Below are 24,986 nucleotides of genomic sequence, written 5' to 3'. Positions count from 1 at the left end.
GAATAGGAGCAGCCTCGTCAGCATCCAGCTCAAACACACCAGTCCACATCATCAAAAGATTAGGCTGATGGAAATCATCTCTATATAATAACTATATCCTAAGACCTGAGCAAGAGCTAAGGAAAGCATTTAAATGTTTAGCCTTATAAGAAGGCAATAAAGTGTGTTTTCTCATCATTATTTTTTGCCCGCTTTTATTACAGGCGTACTCGTTCGTTGGTTTCGGCACAACACCACCAACTTTACACTACCTACCACATTCCATAATCTATTAAATTCTGACCACAAGTAGGAAGGCCATTAGGCCTGAATTTATGGGAGGAGTTATTGGCATATTTAAACGCAAGGATCCTACTTAACCATGCCGATCTCGCTGTTTGACCCCATCCACCACACCCTTATACATATTAATATTTCAATACCCATGGTATATATATATATATATACTGATCAGCCACAACATTAAAACCACCTGTCTAATATCATGTAGGTTCCCCCTTGTACTGCCAAAATAGCTCTGATACATCGAGTCATGGAACCTAAAGACCTCTGAACGTGTCCTCTGGTATATGGATCAACACATTAGCAGCAGATCCTTTAAGTCCTACAAGTTGTGAGGTGGGGCCTCCATTGGTCGGATTGTTGTTCCAGCACATCCTACAGATGTTCAATCGGATTCTGATCTGGAGAATTTGGAGGTCAAGGCAAAACCCTGAACTCTTTGTCTTGTTCTTCAAACCATACCTAAATACGTTATGCAGTGTAAACATCAAACCATAGCACACCAATGTCATTGTGCAAAAATATTTATTGATTCAAAAAATAGCAATAGTTTAGCACTATAAAAGTGCATAGCATAAATGCGATAACACCATATTAAAAGGACACTATAGTCACCAGATCAACTACAGCTTGTTGTGTTTGTTTTGGTCAGTGTTGTTTTTTTCAGAGAAATGGCAGTGTTTACATTACAGCCTAAGGCTTCCTCCACTGGCTGCTAGAGGTACTTCCTGGGGCAGTGCTGCACAGTGTGCAGCACTGCCATTCAGTGTCTCCACCCTCTGCATGGAGACACTGAACTTTTCTCGTAGAGATGCATTGACTCATTTCTATGAGAAGCTGCTGATAGGCCAGGGCTGTGTTTGACTTGACTTGTGCTGGCTCTGACCCTCATCTGCCCCCTTGACAGTCTTAGCCAATCCAATGCTTTCCTATGTTAAAGCATTGTGATTGGCTGACAGAATCACTTCTGATAATGCCAGCCAAACAGGCAGTTCAGGGACAGAGCCAGCAGCAGCAGACTGGAATAAAATAAATATTTTTTCTATATTTAAGGGGACACTGTGCAAACAAAGCCAACTTATTATAAACCTTAAACCCATCAATACTACCTGGGGTACATTGGGGTACCACAGCCCCAACATTTTAGCTTGATGCTTTTCTCAAAGGAATCCCTCCTTGAGAAAGGCATCAAGCCGAAACGTTGGGGCTGTGAGATCCGCTTGAGAAAGGCATCAAGCTGAAACATTGGGAATGTAGTAGATTCTGTTTCTTCTGTTGATCTATCATTTCTTTGCATCCCAGGGTACCTTTTATCACATCAATAGTTCTTCAGATATAATCTCCTGTGGTGACTGATTAAATGTGCATAAGTATAGCTACATCTTGTCAGATTTCACACTGTTGCTCTTTTTAAAAAAAAAAAACTCTAGGCATATCCAGTGCATGAAAACACTCAGGAGACAAACATTTACTACCAGGGTTTTCTTTTATGAACAATCTAGCACAATTTCATGGTTGATAATAAAATAATTTGCATTTACATAGTGGAACATTAATATATTTGCATAAAAAGCTGTTTTGCTTTTGATAAAACAAATTAATTTAAAACTAATTTTATTCTAAAAACAATGGAAACTAAAACCCAGTACGGTAATTTGGCAAACAAGATAATTTTATTTTAGTTGTGTTTTCCTATTCTTCATGTTTCCTCTCTAGTGAAATATAACGCCTGGTTTATTTTACAAACACTGAGGCTTCTCCATTCAGTCCTATAACACTCATATGAATATCCTAAAAATATATATATATATATATATGCATATATATATATATATATATATCAGTAGACATACTAAATCAGGCTTATGCAACCATTGGCACATGCATACCTCTAAACTCTGGTATCCTGTGAATCAGGACGCTTGTTGAAGGACAAAAATATATAGAGGGTAGGTCACTGATGCAATTGGGGCGGTACGTCTGAATGAGTGGCAGGTCAGCCTTATGTTATGGCACACCAATATGCTTATCCATCATCCACCCGGACCACTGAGTGCAAACCATGCAGAGAGCACTGAAACAGGATCCTAATGCCCTGAGCATATCGCAAGCACATCTAATGATATGCTCATGTTATGCTTGTTGGGGACAGTTCCCTGGTGTGCCCAAAAGTGGGAAACCAGGGAACAAACGTTGGGACACTGGGACCAGATCCAAATATCAGTACTGTCCTGACGTGATCGGGATGGTAGAGACCACAGGGTGCTATCTGTAATGTGAGGTTGCCAAACCCAAATGGGTTAGTTAGGCAGAACAGATTATCTCTCCCCAGCTTGCCCAGAGTGCCTGTGGGCAGGCAAGAGTCAGCCAGTCTGCCCGGGCAAGTGTCCATTGTGTAGTCTGTGCAATAGTCAGTAGATTTGACATAAGATTATTTTTCTTTAAAAGGATAACAGAGGGATGAATGGTCAATTGGAATCTATGCACCTGTTTCCCCACCAGTCAATGTAGTCTCATGCTCAACAAGATACGGTGCCATCAGATGTTGAACTGTCCAAGTGACACACTAACTACAACGATGGAAAGTATCAGGTTTTGCCAGGTCTGTGCAATCTGGTACAACATTGTACTCTGCAAGGTGCACCCTACTCATGCACAATCCAAGATCTTTTAGTCAAATTAAATGTAGATCCATATAAATTTGGAAAACAAAATAATAAGAAACGAAAAACAAAACAGCTAGTTTGATACTAGTACGGTACAACTACATACAGAAACCCATACTTTGAAGATCGTGACTAGTACTAAAAAATTTTTTTAACAGTAAAAAAGACATACTACTACAAAAAAGAGTGAGGGCTCTAGGCTAGGATAAGTCTAGTCTAGCCTAGAGGGCAGAAGCCCCTTGACTATAGATTATTTTTTAATTTTCAGTAAATTTAATTAACGATTTAATTAAGGCATTTAAATAAATCCCTGCTCTCAGTGCAGGTTCAGCAAGAGAACACAATGCCTCTCACTGCACAGCACAGCACAGAACACAATGGAAATGATCTTCCTGTCTCTCTGTGTCCAAAACGCTCAACAATGAAAGATATGGATGGATATGGCATGGGATGAGCAGGTCTTTGGAAGAGTAATAACATGGGGGTGCCCTGTAAAGATGTGGGCTCCTCTGGTAGAGGGTCAGCCTGAAAAAAGGGATTGTATCAGTCTGGCATGTGTGACCAGAACAATACAATACAAGGCTTGTCATGTACAGACTGCTTCTGAAGCTCTCTGAACATGGATTCAGTGCATTCTCTAATGATTCACTCATACTACACTGATTGGGAACATCTCCTTGGTGTTTCTGGATGCAGGAACACGCCTGTAACAGGACAGGACTCTGAATTTTGGATGATCTCGCTGATTTGGAAGTAATTTGATGTCACACTCTCTCATTCTCTTGAGCAGTCTCTCTCTTATTAACTCAATTTAAGTCAAACAGTAACATTAGTAACACGGTCACTGGCTCCTCCTTAACAACTCCTCACATCCTGAATTTATTGTTTATTAATATTTTATGCCTGGAACCTCAACCTTTTAGAGAAGAGAGACACTTTGAAAGTAATTTTATTATGTTTATTAAGTTTATTATGTTTATTAAGTTTATTATGTTTCTCAAATTTGACTTTGAGTACTTCATGGGCCAGATGAATGTAGGAGCTATTGGAGCACCAGTCCCATGCCATGCTATCTGATTGGCCCAAGCAGAAGCATAAAAAAAACACAATATGTGCTGGCACTCAATTATGTAAGGTACAAAAAACACAATATGTGCTGGCACTCAATTATGTAAGGACAATCAGAAGCATACAACAGTATATTGCAGGTCACTCATTTGTATTCTTTATTTATATGCTGCTTTCTTTCTACAGACTGCGTAGCAATGAAGTCGGTACACTGTTACAGTACAACATAAAAGCCTATTCTTGTAAAGGCTCCAATACCCTTCTAATCCCAATTCTAAAAATTGCACCCTTGAATAAAACAATGAAAATGTTTTTTTAAAGCAACTCAAGATCCTAGATTTTACGTAAAAATGTGTCAGGATCTTGCTTACATTGGACTAGGTCCACTGCCATCTCTCAATGTCTGGATTCTGTCTGCCATCAGAACTAGCTCCCTGATAATATACATGTCTAACAGCATCTAACTGCAGCATTGCAAAGTGTAGGCTCCGTTACTCTGTTTAGGCAAAGACCTCATTCCTATCCTGGGGATGTCCAACTATGATGTGTGAGTGAGGAGACAAAGTCTGTCTTTGCTAAAAAGAAGGAAAAAGAGCACTCACCTCAATGCTCACATGACTACACTAATAGCTAGGCCTTAACAGTTACTGCAAGCCTGGAGACTCCATTACACATTCACCAGGGTTGAATTTCAATTTCTACTCTTCTACCTTTATCCTTTGATAAAGTCCATCTGTAAATGAAGCATTTAGGTGACTTTACTACTGTCCATACTGTGTGACCTGTGACCTGTGATACTCTTGATTTTCTTTATTATGCATTGCGTTTTTGAATTTTTGCTCAATGCAACCAAAATGATAACAAGCACTATTTTAACAACAGTGCTTATATACAGGAGCACATTTACAAATCATGGAAACGTGAAAAGATTACTTATTGGGTACAACATGGACAAAAGTGACATCACGTAGAACATCCATACAAAAAGTTCTCAACTGGAGAACCAAAGTATAAATTATATGATTAAACAGAAAAAAGGGAGAAAGGGGGGAGTAGGAGAGCAGAGAAGACAGTGCCAAAACTGGGATCACAATCCACCAAACTATGATAGAAGCGGATATTGAATCCATGATGACTAAATGTTATAGTACCTTTGTTGGGAGTCATGTAACCAGGGCCGTCTTTAATAACGACTGGACCCTGGGCAAGCTTTTGCTTGGGCCCCCTGGGCCCTGCCGCCGTCGCCTCTCACTCCCTGGTATGCAATCACGGCATCCATCCCAATAGTGGTGTCACTAAAATAGAATTAATTTTATTGGGACACCCAATTGCAAGATTGGACTAAAGGTAGAACCCCATCTGTCGTGCAACTCCAACAATGCTTTGACAGCTGGGGCTCTACCAATTTCCCATGCTTGCAGGGTTGTATTTAGCACTGTTTTGTGTGTTTGAATGTAAGCATGTGTCTGTATGAAGTATGTTTGTGTGAATGTGTTTGTATGTGGTACTGGAGTTTGAATGCAAGTGTGCATTTATGTGTAGTGTTTGTTTTTGAATGTAGGAGTGTGCTTGTATGTAGTGTTGAAGTTTGAATGGAGGGGTGTATTTGTATATAAAGTTGCGGCTCAGATGCACAGGTACATACTCTGACACACAAGCAGATACACAGATACATACACTGACTACTTACAGATAAGCAGGCACATACACTGACAGACATACTGACACACAGGTACATATATTGACACACACAGACACATACACTGGTAGACGTACTGACAGACACACACAGGCTCATATACAGACATACTGACACACAGGCTCATATACAGACATACTGACACACACACTGATCAACATACTGACACACATACACTGACAGAAATACTGACACCCACACACAGGCACATACACTGACCGAGATACTGACACACACACACACACACACACACACACACTGACAGACACACTGACACCCATATACACTGAGAAATACTGACACACATAAAGGCACATATACTGACACACACAGACTGATATTGTGAGGAACTGACTCTGCTGGGTTTCAAACCCTGGTTTACACCAGCCTGCCTTTTGCAAATGTACCTGAGATCTGGTAACCTTGACTCTACAGCATTGGTATCAGTGACAAGTCTCTTCAGCTGTGTCTGGTCATGTGTCTGGTTCTTGGCCTATAAGAGCCACTTCCTGTCTCTGTACCTTTGCCAGATTATTGTGGTTCCTGTACTCTCTAATCAAGCTTGTTCCTGTTTCTCCTACCTGTTGCTGATTTTGGACCGTTTTGACTTTGCTGCTTCTCCTTCCCACTGACCTCGGCTTGCCTCACTACGATTATCATCTCTCTGTTCCAGTCTCCCATCTCTGCTTAAGACCAGAAGGCCACTCAAGGCTCAGGGGCTCAACCACCTGGGTAACGAGTGGCTACCTCTGGCAGAAAGCATTGACACACAGACACACAGACATACTGACACACAGACAAACAGACATATACAGACACACACACAGATATATTGACACACAGACACACAGACAAACAGACATACTGACAGACAGATATATTGACACACAGACAAACAGACATACTGACACACACACAGATATATTGACACACAGACATACTGACACACACACAGACATACTGACACACAGACATACTGACACACATGTAAAATGTACATTTTTAAACCCACCCTCCAGTTTCCTACCTTTTGCTGGAGGGTGGATTCCCTGGGGTCCAGTGTGGTGCCTGAGGATGATGGGAGTGAGGATCCCCCATCCTCACTGCAGCCTCGTCCTCTCTTCCTCGCGACTCCTCCTGCCACCTTCCATGCAGCTCCTCTCTTTATGGGAGGAAGTGACTTGCGGCTGTCACTTCCTCCCAGCCGGCTGCCGGAAAGCAAGGGGCCCGGTCGCGGTGTTAAAGGGAAACAGCGCCAGAGCGGGCCCCTGCTGATACAAGCCCTTCAGGTGGCCCTAAGTGCATGGGCCACCCGTTTGGACTCAGAGGACGGGGGAAAAAGAAATTGATGAGGCCAGCGGGGCCCATGGGGCAGGTGCCTTGGTCCCCCCAAGAGAAACTGGGCCCGGGGCAGCTGCCCCGTTTGCCCCGCGTTAAAGACGGCCTTGCATGTAACTAAGCTATGAGTTGTTCCTTGTCTCTAACCTCCAAAATATTGTGAATTTAGATGTGGGATGGTAGTGTTGGTTGATGATTTTATTTTCGATTGTTTATTTTGATATTTTCTTTTTTATTTAGATTGTTATTGATGTATTTGATGTATTTCCATACATATGTCAATTATAATGGATATACAGTTGTGCTCAAAAGTTTGCATACCCTTGGAGAATTAGTAATACATGTGCCATTTTTAAAGAAAACATGAGTTAGCAGGCAAAACACATTTATTTTATTTCTTATGGGATTCATATATTTAACTGTAGGTTATAACAAAATGGCACTATCATAAAAAAAACATGGCGACAAAAAAAAAATATAACCTGCATACCCTTAGTTCTTAATACTGTGTATTGCTCCCTTAGCATCAATGACAGTGTTCAGTCTTTTGTAATAATTGTCTATGAGGCCCCTAATTCTTGCAGGTGGTATAGCCGCCCATTCGTCTTGGCAAAATGCCTCCAGGTCATGCAAAGTGTTTGGTCGTGTTGCATGAACCGCACGTTTGAGATCTCCCCAGAGTGGCTTGATGATATTAAGGTGAGGGGAATGTGATGGCCACTTCAGAACCTTCACCTTTTTCTGCTGTAACCACTAGAGGGTCAACTTGGCCTTGTGCTTACTGTCATGCTGGAAAGTCCAAGAGCGTCCCATGTGCAGCCTTCATGCAGAATAATGCAAATTGTCTGCCAGTATTTTCTTATAACATGCTGTCATCATTTTGCCATCAATTTGCACAAGAGTGGGGATGGTATTCTTTTTATTATAGGCCTTGTTGACCCCTCTCCAAACATAGTGCTTATGGTTCTGACCATTAAAGGGACACTATAGTCACCTGAACAACTTTAGCTTAATGAAGCAGTTTTGGTGTATATAACATGCCCCTACAGCCTCACTGCTCAATCCTCTGCCATTTAGGAGTTAAATCCCTTTGTTTATGAACCCTAGTCACACCTCCCTGCATGTGACTTGCACAGCCTTCCATAAACACTTCCTGTAAAGAGAGCCCTATTTAGGCTTTCTTTATTGCAAGTTCTGTTTAATTAAGATTTTCTTATCCCCTGCTATGTTAATAGCTTGCTAGACCCTGCAAGAGCCTCCTGTATGTGATTAAAATTCAATTTAGAGATTGAGATACAATTATTTAAGGTAAATTACATCTGTTTGAAAGTGAAACCAGTTTTTTTTTCATGCAGGCTGTGTCAATCATAGCCAGGGGAGGTGTGGCTAGGGCTGCATAAACAGAAACAAAGTGATTTAACTCCTAAATGACAGTGAATTGAGCAGTGAAATTGCATGGGGATGATCTATACAATAAAACTGCTTTATTTAGCTAAAGTAATTTAGGTGACTATAGTGTTCCTTTAAGCTCTATTTATGTCTCGTCACTACAAATTACAGTGTGCCAGAAGCTGTGAGGCATGTCAAGGTGTTGTTGGGCCTTTTGTAACCGGGCTTTTTTTGTAGCATTGGCGCAGTAAAGGCTTCTTTCTGACAAAGCAGCTAATTTTTGTTCAAGTATCGTCATATTGTGCTCCTTGAAACATCCACACCATATTTTTCAAGAGCAGCCTGTATTTCTCCTGAGGTTACCTGTGGGTTTTTCCTTGTGTCCCGAATAGTTCTTCTGGCAGTTGTGGCTGAAATATTTCTTGGTCTACCTGAACATGGCCACCCCTGCCTTCAACTAAAAAAAATTATACAAACACACCCCTTCACTCAAACACAAATGAGCATCTGCATTTAAAAGTGAACATACTTTCAGACACAGCCCTGCAATCAAATGCAAACATTATCTACAAACACACCCCTGTATTAAAACACAATAACTGTACAGCGCGGTACAGACAGTGGTGTATCCTGGTTTTGTGCTGCCCTAGGCAGGACAAAACTCAGGCGCCCCCCTCCCGCCCGCACCACCCCCATCCAACCCTTCCCCCCACCCGCACCACCCCCACCCTTCCCCCGCCTTCTAAATACACACACACATTCACTTACAGATACGCATACACTAGCTAACAGAAACACACACTCGCTAACAGAAACACACACACTTACAGACACACTCACACTCACTAGCAGATACACACACGCACTAACAGACACACACTAACAGACATACATACACACACACTAACAGACATACACACACACACACTAACAGACATACACACACACACACACTAACAGACATACACACACACACACTAACAGACATTCACACACACACACTAACAGACATTCACACACACACTAACAGATATACACAGACACACTAACAGACAGACACACACACTAACAGACATACACACAGACATTCACACACACACTAACAGACATTCACACACACTAACAGACATACACACATACTCACTCACATATTTAACACATTTTTTGTTTTTTAAATGTTACCCCCCCCCCCACCTTTGGGAATGCTGGGGGGGGGGTCCTATTTCCCCCTGGTGGTCCAGTGGCTGCTGGGCAGTGCTGGCGGGCGGGCGGGCGGTCTGCTGGGCATTGCTGGCGGCCGGCGAGGGAGCACTTCCTCTGAGCTGTCTGCTCAGCTCCCTCGCGCGCCGCACAGTGAGGCTGAGAGGCGGAGCCGGAATATGACGTCATATTCCGGCTCCCAGCCTCACTCTGCGGCGCGCGAGGGAGCTGAGCAGACAGCTCAGAGGAAGTGCTCCCTCGCCGGCCGCCAGCAATGCCCAGCAGACCGCCCGACCAGACGGCATGTCAGTTAGCCGCAAGGCTAACAAGGCATTTGCCCTGGGCGTTTGGGGGCGGCTTTTTTTGCCGCCCCCTGGAAAATGCCGCCCAAGGCAAATGCCTTGTTTGCCTTGCGGCTAATACACCCCTGGGTACAGATATGCAAGCTAGAAATTTTGACTTGGGGTGCCTAGGAAAAATATTGAAAAATATTGAAATTCTAAGGGTGCCTTAAACCTAAAAAGTGTGGGAACCACTAGTATAGCTGGATTAGACTGCATAAGTAATATTGTACGGCTTCAATTTAATATTTTTGGATAAGATTTTTAAATGTTCACAATCCGTTTTCAAATAATTTATCTACAGGAGTCAATATTAAAGTATGGGTATTATTGTAGATACGTCATTTGAAAGGTTTTTCGAGCAGATTGTGATCTTTTGTATAGAATCAAATTAAGGTATATTTAAAGAGATGTCTTTTATTATCACTTTATTTTTTTAAATGAGATTAAGAACAACTTTTTATTTTAGTGGGTTCCCTTGTATTGTGAATTTCTACTTGCCATTGCTAAATTGTCACACCAATGAGCGCTTATGAGATTGATTTACTGTTTTTGCCCTATGGTTGCACATGTCCCCTCATAGATCCCAAACAGATGATTCTAAAGCAGTAAATCCTTGGGAATAAGAATAAAGGCTTTATACTTCTTGCAATATCTTTTGTAAGGAAAGGGGACTTAGGCCTCATGTAGATTTCAACTGTATTATACTTTATAATAAGTTTCCTTTACCCTCCATCACTGAACGTATGTCACAATGTTTTGCCAACCTGATTTATGGTGTTTTGGGAGGGGGTGTTAACATTTATTTGAGTGTAAAGTGGCATTGTGTAAATGGCATGGCCATTTCAGATACTTATGCTATATGAAGGGCTCCAGACAACATTTAAAGGGAGACTATAGTCACCTAAACAACTTTAGCTTAATGAAGCAGTTTTAGTGTATAGATCATGCTTCTCAGGTTTCACTGCTCAATTCACTGCAATTTAGGAGTTAAATCACTTTGTTTCTGTTTATGCAGCCCTTGTCACACCTCCCCTGACTCTGATTGACACATCCTGCACGAAAAAAAAGTCATACTTGGCACTGTACATGCTTGTGAATTTCACTTTTAAAAAGTTGTCATCATGGGCAATTTTGTTTCACAGTTAAAATTCTTCATCAGAATGAGTCTTTATGTAACTTAGTCAGTAGTGAATATGCTGAATTGTAGCCAAATTGCCCCACAATTTTTGCTCTAGGCAATAACACTGGAAACAAAATAAGATATCATAACATCTATACTTTACAATATGTAGGAGGACAGAACACTTATCTAAATGTGCAAGTTCTATTCACCCTTAGACTTTCTAGCCTTGCCTGGGGCCACAGTCAGCAAGCTCTCTTACTAGTATACATAAGCTAGCTGATCCTGTCTTGATTGCTGTAGGAGTGCATTACATATTACTTTGCACTGATATTTTGTGCCGCTACGATTTGTATTACAGGATACCTATCGAGGTAGAGAAGGGGTCAGAGTCAGGTGCTTGCTCTCAACATTTAAAAGTTGCCTTTGACATTTTGCCTCTATGTGACTTAATGATGTATATACTGGAGATATTTTAATGAATAAAAAAAAACACATGATTAAGTTGAGGTGCCAAAATCCACAGTGCTGGTAATTTAAAAAAAAAAATAGGATTCACTTCCTTTGGCATCTGTAATGCCAAATCCTGTAGATTCCATCTTAAAAACATAGCCCGCATCCGCCCCTTTCTTGCACCAGATACTACCAAGGAGCTTGTCCATGCTCTAGTAATTTCCTGCATGGATTACTGTAACCCTCTCCTGATTGGTTTTCCCAAAAGCCGTACTGCACCGCTACAGTCCTTAATGAACGCTGCTGCTAGACTGATTTTCCTCTCTAGTCGTTTCTCTCACACCTCACCCCTCTGCCAGTCCTTACATTGGCTTCCTGTATGCTATAGGAGTAAATTCAAGGTACTAACTCACACCTATAAAGCACTGAACAACTCTAGCCCCTCATATATCTCCTCACAGATCCATAGGTATGTCCCTTCTCGGTCTCTCCGCTCTGCCCGTGACCACCTCCTGTCCGTTGTCCGCACCCGTACGGCCAACTCGCGCTTGCAGGACTTCTCGTGGGGGCTCCCTTCCTATGGAATAGCCTGCCTACCGCCATCAGACTCTCCCCTAGTCTTGCATCTTTTAAGAAGTGCCTTAAAACCCATCTCTTTAAGAAAGCTTATGGCCTCCAAGACTAACCCCTACCTCACATACCTGTCTCTTGCCCTCTCCTAAAGGGCAGCCCACCTTATTTGATTGTAAATTCCTGTCCTAATGTGTTTTACACCCCACCTCCTATAGAATGTAAGCTCGATTGAGCAGGGTCCTCTTCAACCTATTGTTCCTGTAAGTTTATTTGTAATTGTCCTATTTATAGTTAAATCCCCTCTCATAATATTGTAAAGCGCTACGGAATCTGTTGGCGCTGTATAAATGGCAATAATAATAATAATTATAATAGCTGTAGGCTGGTCTCACTTTTGCCTAGTGGCACTTCGAGTTTAGAAAAAGCAAATCATTTGTCGATCTTCTTTCTGGTCTACAAGGTGTTTGCTTATGATATAAAAGGAAATGACTGTGTCATTGTAGCATGTGTTGCTACTTGTGGGCATACTGTGGCAATTTGGTGAAAACTATACTGTGGTACTGGCATATGTAGTGAGTCACTATCATGTATCCTGTTACCGGGTTAATAAAGGTTCCAGCTGATAATAAAAGTATGCCTAGACACCCTCACTTCCCTAGGGTGTTAATAAATATCCTGTATTTGCTATATTTGTATATTGATAGAAGTTAGAGATGGGAGAGGTGATATGCATTCACAGTCTCTTTGAAACTGCATTCCGACCTCTGAGACTCTTCCTGTCCCAGGAAAACATTGCTTCCAGTCCCCTTCTAAATACACAGTCTTAACAACCAACTCTCTGTTCAGGTAACAGACTATATCTTGAACTCAAACTGTATCTAAACCTGTGACACAATGTTTGGTCCAATTCTTCCAAATTATAACTGATGTAGTTTTGACCCACTGACTCCTGGTCATGTGGGATTCGTAGAGGTAAAATAGGTTTCATCCTTACAAGAATAGCTATAATCTGTTGTGCTAGTACACTTTGACTACCTCAGCTTTAGTGTTTGTAAAGAGTAGCTAGTATATACTCTCATGTCACCCACCAAGTCACCATCAACCTCAACCCAAGCATTACCATATGCCAGTCTGGCGTGTGATAAGACAATAAAAAGCTATAGCTTGATATCCATTATGTGGGACACATATTTCTGTCACAGTCACAATAACTTGTTTGTTTCTAAATTAGGTTTATAGAACCTGCAGATATTGAGAGAGAATAAATATCCTTATCATGAGACTGTCATGTATTCATCCGCACATAAAAAATGTGGTTAATGGCATTTACCGTCCTGACAGGAAAAGTTGTGCCAAGCAGAATTACCGTCCTGACAGGAAAAGTTGTGCCAAGCAGCAATCATGCACATGGGAACCTGGTAATTGCTTTTGGGGTCAAAGGCCAGTCATGGCCAATCAGATCCACAGGAGGGTTTGTGCTGAGCAGCAACCATGCACATGGAAACCTGGTAATTGCTTTGGGGGTCACAGGCCGGTTATAGCCAATCGGATCCACAGGAGGGGTATTTAAACCCAATTCTCATTTTGCTCATTGCCCTGTCGTGGTTTCATCCTGATGGTAATCTGAGAGTGCGTTCCTGATCTTGATTTTCTGATATTTGACTTCGGCTTTATTTTGACTTCCCTGATATCTGGTATCCTTGACTTTTGGCTTTCCCTCGTTGTTGTGTCTGATTCTTTGTTCCTGACCTCGGCTAGTATTTTGACTATTCTTGGATACGTTAAGTCCGGCCATTCTAAGGTCTGGTTATACGTTATCCTTAGTCCTAGGTGTGACACAGTTCTGCGTGCTGGATCAACTTGTAATCCTGACATTACAACATGGCCATAGATCCTGCAGAATTGGGTCAGCACATAGCAGCTTGTGAGAGAAAGCTAGAGGAGAATGATCACTGTATGGATCAATTTGCTCAGGCCTTTAGCACGCTTCTTACTAGGACGGCTCATTTACAACCTGAGGTATCTCCAATTATGTCACTGCTGCCTAATGTACCTCCAAATATAGTATATAAGGCACCTACAATCTCCTTTCCATCTCCATTCTAAGGTCCGGTTATACGTTATCCCTAGTCCTAGGTGTGACACAGTTCTGCGTGCTGGATCAACTTGTAATCCTGACAGAGACATTCAGACCCAGCTAGATCTAAATTTAAAATGACAAAGTCAAGTAAGTCAGTATGCTCTATATTACAACCCTTGGTCTCGCTTAAAAAAACTCACTATGATTTGTCTGATTTACAGACAAGTAAATCAATGTAAACTAAAGAAAGTACAGTGGAATCAAATCAGAACAAATAGCCCCATTACTAGTGATAACCACTGGATTCATCTGCTTGGAATGCATTTTAATGTATTTGGCATTGAATTTATGTCTGGTTAACATCAGGTGAACTGCATGGTGAGTTGGAAGTGAGAAAATGTAGCGAATAATCATGGTGGCCTTTCTTTGATTGTTAAAGAAGGGTTATTGTCTATTGGAGGTTTAGAGCCAATATGAAGTACAAAAACAAAAATGAACTGTAAAGTTAAGTCACACAGAGAAAAACTAAATAATGTAATTACCCCTTATTATAGAAAATACATTGCAGCTTACAATCATATGCATTTGAATTTCTTTCTGTGAAGAGAGGGACTGGAGTATACAAGTCTAAAATTAGTTTGCCAAAATATGTACATTTGGATAGTAAGGCTCTAAAAATATTATTTGTGCCATTATTGCTAGCTTTCCATGCAAATTCTTCTGTAGAATCATGTCACAAACAAATGTAATGGTTTTTCTTGCTTTAGGTGCACTCTCGCCTATCTGTACCTTACTTTGTATTCCATTATGTGTTTGCTCAGCCTTAGGCTAGATATGCCGTTTCCTTGGTGTCAACAAATCAGGGATGCTGACAGGCACATGCCCATGCTTAAAGGAACACTACAGGGTCAGGAATACAAATGTTTATTCCTGACCCTATAGTGTCAAAAACACAGCCAACCTTGCCCCCCTTTAAATAAGTAGAAAACTCACCTTTATTACAACTACATTACGCTGTAGCTGTTCTGGTGACTGCAGTGCCCATTTAAATAGAATATGTGATTTATTACCCAGGGTAGGTTGTGCCCACAGAACAATTTAAGTAATACGGCTTAAAGTGTTACTCCACACTGTCGACACTGTGTCCCAGTCTCTTGCAAAGTGTAGAGGAAAGTGCATAGCAAAGCATTTTGTCAGATGTCAACAGTAGGCTGTCCTTGAAAATCCGGTCACTTTTCCATGTGGCAGCCATAATGTTTATTTAGTAATATATTGGCTAGTAAACCAAGAAGAGCTCAGGAGTGTTAGGGATCACTGTCCTAAAATTCCCCCTCTGCTTCATAGGTTTTAAATCCACTCTACATTTGTGTGTGAGATTTCCATGTCACCCCAAGTATTTAAAGTCTGGTGGATACGTCTGTATGTCTTTGTATCTATTTGATTTGGGAGTAGGGGGTGCTTGTCTGGTCCGCCAGCTGTGGGAGTCTGAGTGTTGATAGATATTCTGATCTCTGTAACTGGATATGTCTGCTGACTGAAGGTGTGCGTGTGTGTCTTTGTGGGTCTGTTTGTCTGTCTGTCTGAGGGCTAAAGAAGAAGCTGACCTGCACCAAAAACCTTGATATAGATGACTGTCAGTGAATAAATAAATATATATTCCATCAAAGATGTTGCCCAAGTCTATAAATAAAAGTATTGGATATAATGCAGAAATATGCATATGGATATGTATTGCTAGGCATATTTAGCTCTCTATGCATGTTGATTTGCATTCCTTGCATATTAATATATTCTGCTATGCATATATATGTAAATTGATTTCTCGACTCCTGGTGGTCGGGCGGTTAATCTCCAAGGTGTTGATATTTGGGGGATGATTTTATTGCATATATATACTCCATCAATGTTTTATTTTTTATATATTTTCTACATTACACAGATTTTATTTATTTTTCAGGTATAAATCACAGGGAACATATCCATATTTTTAGTTATGCACATAAAAATATTTCTTATATTTTATAATGGCTATAAATCATTTTTTTAAAGTATTATTTATTTTTAATGTAGCTGATCTAATTCCAGTCCAATATTTGTTACTGGGTCTACTGGGATCAGTCATTTTGTTTTTCTACAAGGTAGATATTTTTTTAAAGCTTTGAAATGGCGGCATCTTACAGAGAAACCCTACTGACTTCCTTATACTACAGAAAAACAATCCTGCTCAGTTCACTAAGATTTCATTTTCCTTACTAACTAATATGTCCAAATCATTGTCTAATTTTATTTTATTTTAATTTAAAAATTACATTTTTTATTTTTTTTTGTGCAGTGATACGTCACAGATTCTCATAAAATAGCAGAATATGAGACAGTAGCATATTTGGTAGAATCTGCAAAAGTATAGCATGCAGAAAAAGATAATAAAATATTCCATTAGGTTAGCATTAAATATTAGGCTGCACATTTTCAAGTAATTGTATAGTAAGCACAAACTGAGTATTATCACATAAACAGTAATTCAGCTAGGTTACAAGAGTAGAGTGTTTCCTGGTAAAAGGGTTTATTTCCGAATGCCAATCATTCAAGAAGGCCCTATCCCGGATCCCATGTCATCCTATGCCCTCTGAGGGCAGAACACAGTCCCGCAACAGGGCCAACAACCAGAGGGCCAGTGGGTCGATAGGTGTGGAATTCTCGTATAAAGAGTGCCAACCACGGAGCCCCATGAGCTGCTGCATCATCAGCTTTTACGCAAGACCAGTCTCAAGGTAGGTCCTAGGCCCATGTCTCCCTTGGAAGAACTGATAGTAATGCCAGCCCCAGTCCTACTAACATGGATACTGTTGCAATGCTTGGGGCTTCCAGAGTCTTGGACCTTGGTAATCAGGTGCATTCTCACCCTGGGTGTGAGTAATGCACAGTTGTAGAGTCAACTATAAGGCAAGTGTGACGGACCGCCTGGCACCCTGACCGGGTACTTCCATCAATCATTGCTTCCTAGTACTTGCGAGCACCATAAGCACTGTACTGGGACACCATAACCACCATAAACCCCACGAACCGCCGCAGCTTGGTTGGGATCTCGCTGTCCTCCACCCACCCTGGACCCAAGACCAGGATCCAGCTTCCAGTGGGTGAACCCCTCCTAGTCCAGAGAGCGTAGCAGGAACAACTCTTATAAGAGCTAGTGATTATACTCAGGGGAGTATTGTGATATGGCAATCCCCAGAGTGAATGTAGTTCTCCAATCCCCCAAACATGAGCCAAGACTTCATGAAGGGGTAAACAAATCTCTGTTTAATGGGAGCCACACACTTAAGCCACACGCCTTATATGACAATCCCCATGGAAGGGGTATGCTCACAGGGGGGGACTGATTTGTGGGGGACTGTTTTGCAACTTCACAGACCAATAACAATAAGGTTACAAGGCACGACACTCCCACACACAGCACACAATCCCTAAAGTACCCTAAAATACATAAAACCTCACAAATGTTACATCCCCTGATAGCCCTGATCTGGGTGACCAACATATCCAGAAATCACCCAGATCAGTTCAGGGGTTCAGGAATTTCCTGGAAGTCTTATTTGTGCACATGGTCCCATGCCCAAAACAGTTCCAGAGAGTTAGTGCTAACGGTCAGTCTCTCTGTCTGGAGTACATAGTACACAGTACATACTTCACATGAACAAAGCCTTTTAAAGTATTTTAGCCAGGTCTATTGCAGGGGCCATAGTCACAGGGTAAGAGGCTGGCCAGCAGGCTCCTCCAAGAACCAGTGACGAGGTTCAGTTTGTCACAGCAAGTATCTTTAACTCATCTTCCAAGGCCAGCTGTTTTGAAGTCTGGATCAAAAATCCTTGAATAGCATGTCCAGCTTAGCCAAGGTAGGGGACAGCTTGTCATGGATGTTTGCTCAGCGTGTGTTGCCATCATTTTAGAGTAGACAGGAATACTGCAGGTTACCGGTCAATGCGAGAGGTTACTGAAACACTAACTGTTTGTGCCAGGACAACAGTAGGGGAGGAGTGAAGGAGCAGGTGGGATATTCTGTGGATGCCAGTGAAATTAAAGGCCGACAGATTGGCTGCCTCCATCTCATCCACAGAGCAGGCCTCTTGTAGGCCGCAGGTCCTCCCCAAGCAAAATACGTCACAACTGTGGCTAATTATAGTATGTTTAACCCATAAGGTTGCAGGACATCTTCAGATGCTGTATAACCCTCGATACAGACAATGAGCCTCTGAAAAGGTTGATATAACAGCTTTCTCTGAGCGCTCTAAGATGATACAACTGATCAGCATGGTAGTCAGGCCCTTCCCCCAAATCAGGGTATAATTTGATATACCGCAATCCTACAAACAATATGAAGGAGAGAGTGTAACACTGACACCAGGCTGTCACTTCATAGCATGACCCTTCTCCTGTCCTGGTCTTGACTGTGTACAGCAATTCCCCACCAGTATTCTCCCTAGTATCTTCTCCAAAATCCACAGTATTCTGCACACCTTCAACAACCAGTGTCCATCATGCTTTTTCTGGCTGGTCACTACCTAGTAGCCTTTTCTCTTGCATATATTTGACTAGTATTGGTGTTTACGCTTTGATTTAGGTTTATCAACTTATGCAAAATATTATTGAATTCATTCTTGATACCAAACAAAAGCATATGATGTCACAAGACCTCTCTATTCAAGCTCCAGTATTTCCTCAACTCTTCACCATTACAGTCAGGCTCCAATGACCATTTAGTGTGTTATTATTTTATAGTTTTCTTGTCCTGTCTCCCATGTGTAGCTTTGCCGGCTCATGACCTCTCTACAGCCATGTCCTGAATTTGACTACCTGTGTATGTAAATCCATTCCAGATTCATATACCGTGTGAACCCATCCAGTTAGTGTTCTGCCTCACTATATATTTCAAGTCCATGTGGACGATCCTCATATTTTGACTGCACCAAGTTTCTTATCTGTATGTGTACTTAAAATGACTAATACCTACTTCAAATCCCATCAACAGTCCTCAGTCCAGGATTTATAAATTACACAACTGAGTCATTGAGGACGGGTTTATAAACCTCTGGTATATAGCAATACTGAATAACCCACTTGTTTTTATTGGACTGTAGTCTATCACCAGCTATTAATTATGTGAAAGAGACATTTAAATATTTTAGTGCAGTCCTGGGGTAGGCAATCTTCGGCACTCCAGATATTGTGGACTACATTTACCTTGATGCTTTGTCATATTTATGGTTTTAATTGGAAATGTAGTCCACAACATCTGAAAGCCAAAGGTTGCTTATTCTTGGTCTAGACAGATTGACAATCATAATGAGTGCCTTAATTTATTTGTGTGTGAGGTGTGTGTGCATCCTTTTTGAGGGGCGTTAGACATTTAATTATAGGCTGATAATGGGATAAAGTTAGACATGGTACTTTTAGTTATAAAATAAAAATAATTATTCCCCCCCTGAAAGTCACCTTTATGGTCATCACCCTAATGGTGACTCTAATCCCTCTCCACCCCAAAAAATATATATATATATATATATATATAATTTATTTTCATTTAAGTGTTCCTTAAACTCTTTAGATTACGGGGCTCCCCATTTCAGCAGTGAAAGGTTTAAAATAAATGAAACTCACCTTTTATTCCAGCTAGAGTAGAGTGTCCTCACTGCAGCTTTAATCCTCCTCCTGTGAACTCATAATAACTAGACATATGTCCAGTCACATGCTCTTCATGGAGCAGCATTGGGACACATCAAGAATGCTTTTTGTACAGACACAATACGACCAATGTTGAAACACTGACTTCCATTTTGAGCTATAGTTCAAAGTGAGCGAGGCAGGAAACCTTCCTAACTGTCTGCTTGACGGACAAGAGGTATTACTCCAGGGATTTATAATTTCTCTTGAAATTGGCACTTTTATAAAATGGACCTTGAGGGACCTGCAGCTAAATCCTAAAGCATGTCAGCAAGCTCTAGTGCTTTAGGAACCTGGAGTGTTCCTTTAAGATGAAGTTTCATATTAAGGATAGGTTAGTATTAGGGCTAGAACTTAAGGTTAAGGTTAGTACTTAGAGTCAAAGCAAAGACTGGATTTCAGCATTACAAAACTTTAGTAAGTCTTAGGACCTACGTCCATATTACATCCCTATATGCATTGCTTTACAAAGATAGCACTGGGATGTTCTAGTTTCACATATTATTGCTTTTATAACTAGAAGGGAAGACACAAACCTGCAGTGTGGTCAAGAAGCAGTCAACACCCTCCTTTTTTAATTTTGAAAATTTGCTAACTTTGTTAAAAAATTATTGCCATATACAAAAAAAAAAAAAAAATAGAATAAGACATAAAAGAGAGTTTATTTTTATTATTTTTTTGGATAAATTAAAAACGAACCAGACATTTTCATATGACAAATAATATGCTTTAGACTTCCCAAATTTTTAGAACTTTAAAAAAAGACCAAGAAGTTGTTTGAGAACAGCAAAAACAAAGGACCTATATAGCCATGTAAACCATGGGATAACATCATAGTCAACCAAAGAGGTTTTAGAGGGACTATATTTAAAATCTCTTTCATATAATCCATGCATAGGAAAATGGATATGACTAATAAATTATATAGACTGAAACATAATACATTCTTCACAATCCACCAGATTTAAGAAAAGCTTATCACAAGGGAACATGTGTATGAAACAAAAGAAGATATAGGATGAGCCACTCTGGGATATGGAATCTACCCCAAAATTTTGATTTTTGTTTTGTGCCCTTTCTGAACTTTGAAAGAATATAAGTGTACTTCTCAGATTTTATATTATCTAAAATACACAGCCCTGAAAAGTTATTTATGCAAAAAATAATGTCTTAGTACCAAGCCCCCAGGGAAAATACTATGATCTGTTGATTCGTTATTTTTAAAATGAGAGGTCAATGCAGTCGTATGTTTAGTGAAGGTCTATGGAGAAGTACAAAGGGAAACATTTTATATAGCAAGAGAAATATAGTAAATTAGATGACAAGTGTATCAAAAAGGCTATGATATTGATTTGCTGTTTCAATAAACCTGCCTAAAAGAAGATTGTGTGCCCTCCAAATTTGATCAGATACCACACAAAGGATGGTTTGCTTTCTACAGATATTCTTTTCAAGATTGAGTTAAAAAAACCTGATTTCCTATACCGTATAATCAATGTCTGAAAATTCCATTCTAGTCTCCCAAGTTCAGCTGAGGGTAGACAACAAAGTACTGCTACTGCTTGTTAGTAATGAACTGGACCATGTTCTCATACATTTTGATCAGTATTTCAATGTGCAATTAGGGAGGTGATTTATTAACTTTTTAAAAATGAGATGCCCAGCAATGTAGATTTGCGTATATATTACTGAAGTAATTAGACTCTCTGCAATGGGTAGGAAAAGATTTTGTTATGTTGCATTCATGACATTCACTTTTATTCACTTGGACCTGAGTGCGTGTCCTCCAACTTGGCAGTCACCATCAGTTCTGGTTAAGTGCAATGTGGCTGTGAGTCCATGGAGGATACACATTTTACCATGCAGACCACCTTAACAAAGACATTTACTGTTCATTTTAGGGTTTATCCAACTTTGGTCCCAATTTTATATTTTTGGATAAACTTTTCAAATGATTTATGTAAAAGTTATTTTCATATATTTATCTGTAGATAGGTTATTTGAAAAGCCTATCCAAAGAATATTAAATTGAGAATTTAGATACTGAGCTTGCAAATTTCCTTTTATTTCAAAGTCAACATCTTAATGCATCTAAAGCTTTGAGCTCGACAGCTTGACATGAGTCTATGTTACCACCAGTAGCCATAGAATTCAGTTGCTTAAGGTGACAGCTTTAAGTCTATACCCAAGTGACACAACATTTTATAATTTAGCTTAATTTTGCTTTGTCAACATTCAAAACATGGCAAGATTTTGGTCAGATAGCATGCGTTTATATCTATCTAACCTAAAAGGTGATATCCTGAATACAGATTATCCGGACAGACAAGTAATGTATAAATAGGAGGGTAGTCAACCACTGTTACCATCTATGAAGGGAGTGCTCTGTCTGTCAATGTGGTGAGGGGGTTAAGAAACAAACAAGGGGTTGTCATGAGATACACATAAGGGGGTGAAGGAAGTGTAAAGAGTCAACAAGGGCTGTAGAGTGACACACAAAAAATACAATGGGGTTGGAGGGGGTGTAGAGGTACCAAGACATAATTTTGCCCCAGGTATCAAATAACCTAGGTACACCTCTGGGACAGACTCAAACAGCGGTTTCTATCTACTGAAAGGTGTTTCATGACTGCAGATGATCAGAATAGGTGAGATAGTCAGTTTTAGCTAATGCAAGGCGGCCTTGTGGATTGATAAAAATTAAAATGGGAAAACAAAAAGTCACAAATAATTGACTCTCCATGTATTTTTAAAGATATCCCATAAAATCAGACGCACTCTGGCTAGACATCACGCATTAAATAAAAATTGATTTTAAAATATTAAAATATCACATATCAGGTAGATATAACTTCCTTACATAGGAAGAAGTCTCCCTCTTTAGGTATCCGTATAACTCTTAACCACCTACATTTCCCTCTGAACTACATATTTAGATAAATAGCTATATCTGTCTCTTTTCACTACCATGTAAGACTGCTAGGCAAGTCTGATTCATATTGTAGCTCAACACTAAACCTACCAGTAACACCAAAATGGCCTTAACTGGATCTAGTGAGGCACAAAACAACATATTACATTACTATTTCAGATAGGCCTAATATTATAAAATTGATGGTAAGACAAGGAGCAAGGTTTCATAGCATTACTGAAGAAAGGTATTTTTGGGGGGTTTTATGTCCATGATGGGCTTGTGGACATTCTAGCATTCTCTTTTTGTCCCATATATTTAGTACTGACCAGCACTTTGTTTATATACCCCTGGAGTTCATAGGCATAAATACCACAGATTCCCTTAATTAAAAAACATATATATTTATATATTGTAATAATATGGGTTTGGCATAGGCAAAATAGGGGCCTCGTAATTGGTAGACATTGGCTGAGCAAAGATTTAGAGTGCAACATGGAAAATCTGTCCCCACTACTGGCAGATATTTGTAAAATGAACATGACTGATTTGGTCTTTAAGTGGATCTGCCAGAGAACCAATATCGAGAAACCCCCTGGAAGGAAGAGAAATTTGAAAAAAGAGATCAAGGTGTTTTTGGAACAGTGCATAATGCCAAATCTTCCTTAACATCAAAGTGATGCATTTTGACTTGTCTAAACTTCAGCATGTATTAGTGCACTTCCTAATTTCCTCTAAGAGGTAATTGCAGACTGATAGCCCAAACCAAACTGTATATAGATCACATAACATTTGACAAAGATATCTGAGGTCCCTTCAAAGCACGACAGTTTTGTTTTATGGCCCCATGTAACATTGACCTGCAAATGAAATGTTAGGACATAATTATTACTGCTTATGACCACGTAGGTAGTGTTGGGACTTACCAGAGATATTTCATATATTTAAATAAATGTAAAGATTCTATTGGCCTGTGGTGTAGGATCATTAATGCATGAGATGGCCCTTTGGTACAGACCAGACTCAGGTTTCGGTGCATGCAATCATACAAAATCCTCTCAAATAAATGGTAACTTTGTACCTTTCCTGTGTATTTCGTGTAAGATCGCGTCTCACACTTCTTGCGTCTATTTATGTTGATTTGCTACTACCTCTAAATACAATAAGTTACAAGTTTATTCAATTAAATTATGTAAAACATATTAAAAATTAGAAAAAAAAGTAAAGTGTTTAAGCGGACACATCCAGCAAAGAAAGCAGATTATCCTTAAAGATAAAGACAGCAAATGCTTCCTTGCCGATACCCTGTTTTAGTTCCTTTGCAAAATGTTTTCTTTTTGATCCACTGACAAAAAAAAATCAGTATCAGAAAAAGCTGAAAATAGAATGTTTTTTTTCCCTAAAAAGAAGAAAAAGTATCCAAAATATTCCATGTAATTGTCTGCTGAAATCTCAGCTCTGTACAGGTTTTTGTTTGAGTTCAGTTTCCACCCACAGAGGTTTTGCCGTAAGACTTTTTATGCTTGTCTGACAGGTTACGTCCCTTTGTCGACAATGGTGGTTACTCTCCAAGATAAAGAGCTCTTAGATCCAACCTGAGCCATAAATCTCACCACAACATGCAAAGTCTTGACTCTTCTCCTCCACCTTAGTCGAACATATAAGTAGTCCAATGTTTTCTCACATGGGAGGTACAACCAGCCCAGTCATAGCTGTAGGACAAGATATAAAGATGGGAGAACTTGTTACGGAAATCTCACCAACAGCCTTGCAGTCAGAATCACATTACTTCAATTAAATTACAAATAATTAGAGTGCCAACAAAAAAGTTATCAATTGTTTTGTATACAAATACATTCGCGTTTCATCATATTAATGTGACAGTAGCTGATAACTGGGTGAGCGTTTACATTCAATGGCTTTTGAACCAACTTGCACTGGCCATCTATACAATTGGTACTTGAGATGGAATGAAAACCAATTGTAAAATATAACACAAAATAAGCAAATTAGGACAAATTTCCAAACCAAACTTTTTTTTCAGCTGACCCCTTTTTTACTTATATTATACAAATGCATAATAATTCATTATAAATGCTTGATTACTGAATAATCCCTTGAATGTTTGGTAGAGTTGGGGGTATG

The 24,986-nt window shown here is 40.0% G+C and overlaps 1 protein-coding gene across 4 annotated transcripts in view; it reads right to left on the bottom strand.

The window, feature by feature from the left end:
- Positions 1-20,617: 20,617 nt before the first annotated feature.
- The window catches only part of EBF2 (EBF transcription factor 2), an 85,449-nt gene continuing 81,080 nt past the window's right edge, over positions 20,618-24,986 (bottom strand). For all 4 annotated transcript variants that reach the window (XM_063448495.1, XM_063448497.1, XM_063448496.1 and 1 more), the window contains one exon: positions 20,618-24,553. Coding sequence is in view for 2 of the 4 variants with exons in the window: in XM_063448497.1 (XP_063304567.1) it covers positions 24,522-24,553 (32 nt within the window). In the remaining 2 variants the exon portion in view is untranslated. The remainder of the gene's footprint in view (positions 24,554-24,986) is intronic.

This window comes from Pelobates fuscus, chromosome 3 (genome assembly GCF_036172605.1).
Source record: "Pelobates fuscus isolate aPelFus1 chromosome 3, aPelFus1.pri, whole genome shotgun sequence".
Classification (NCBI taxonomy): Eukaryota; Metazoa; Chordata; class Amphibia; order Anura; family Pelobatidae; genus Pelobates; species Pelobates fuscus.
The sequence above is the reverse complement of the archived record's forward strand: the minus strand, read 5'-3'. Positions and strand labels throughout refer to the sequence as shown.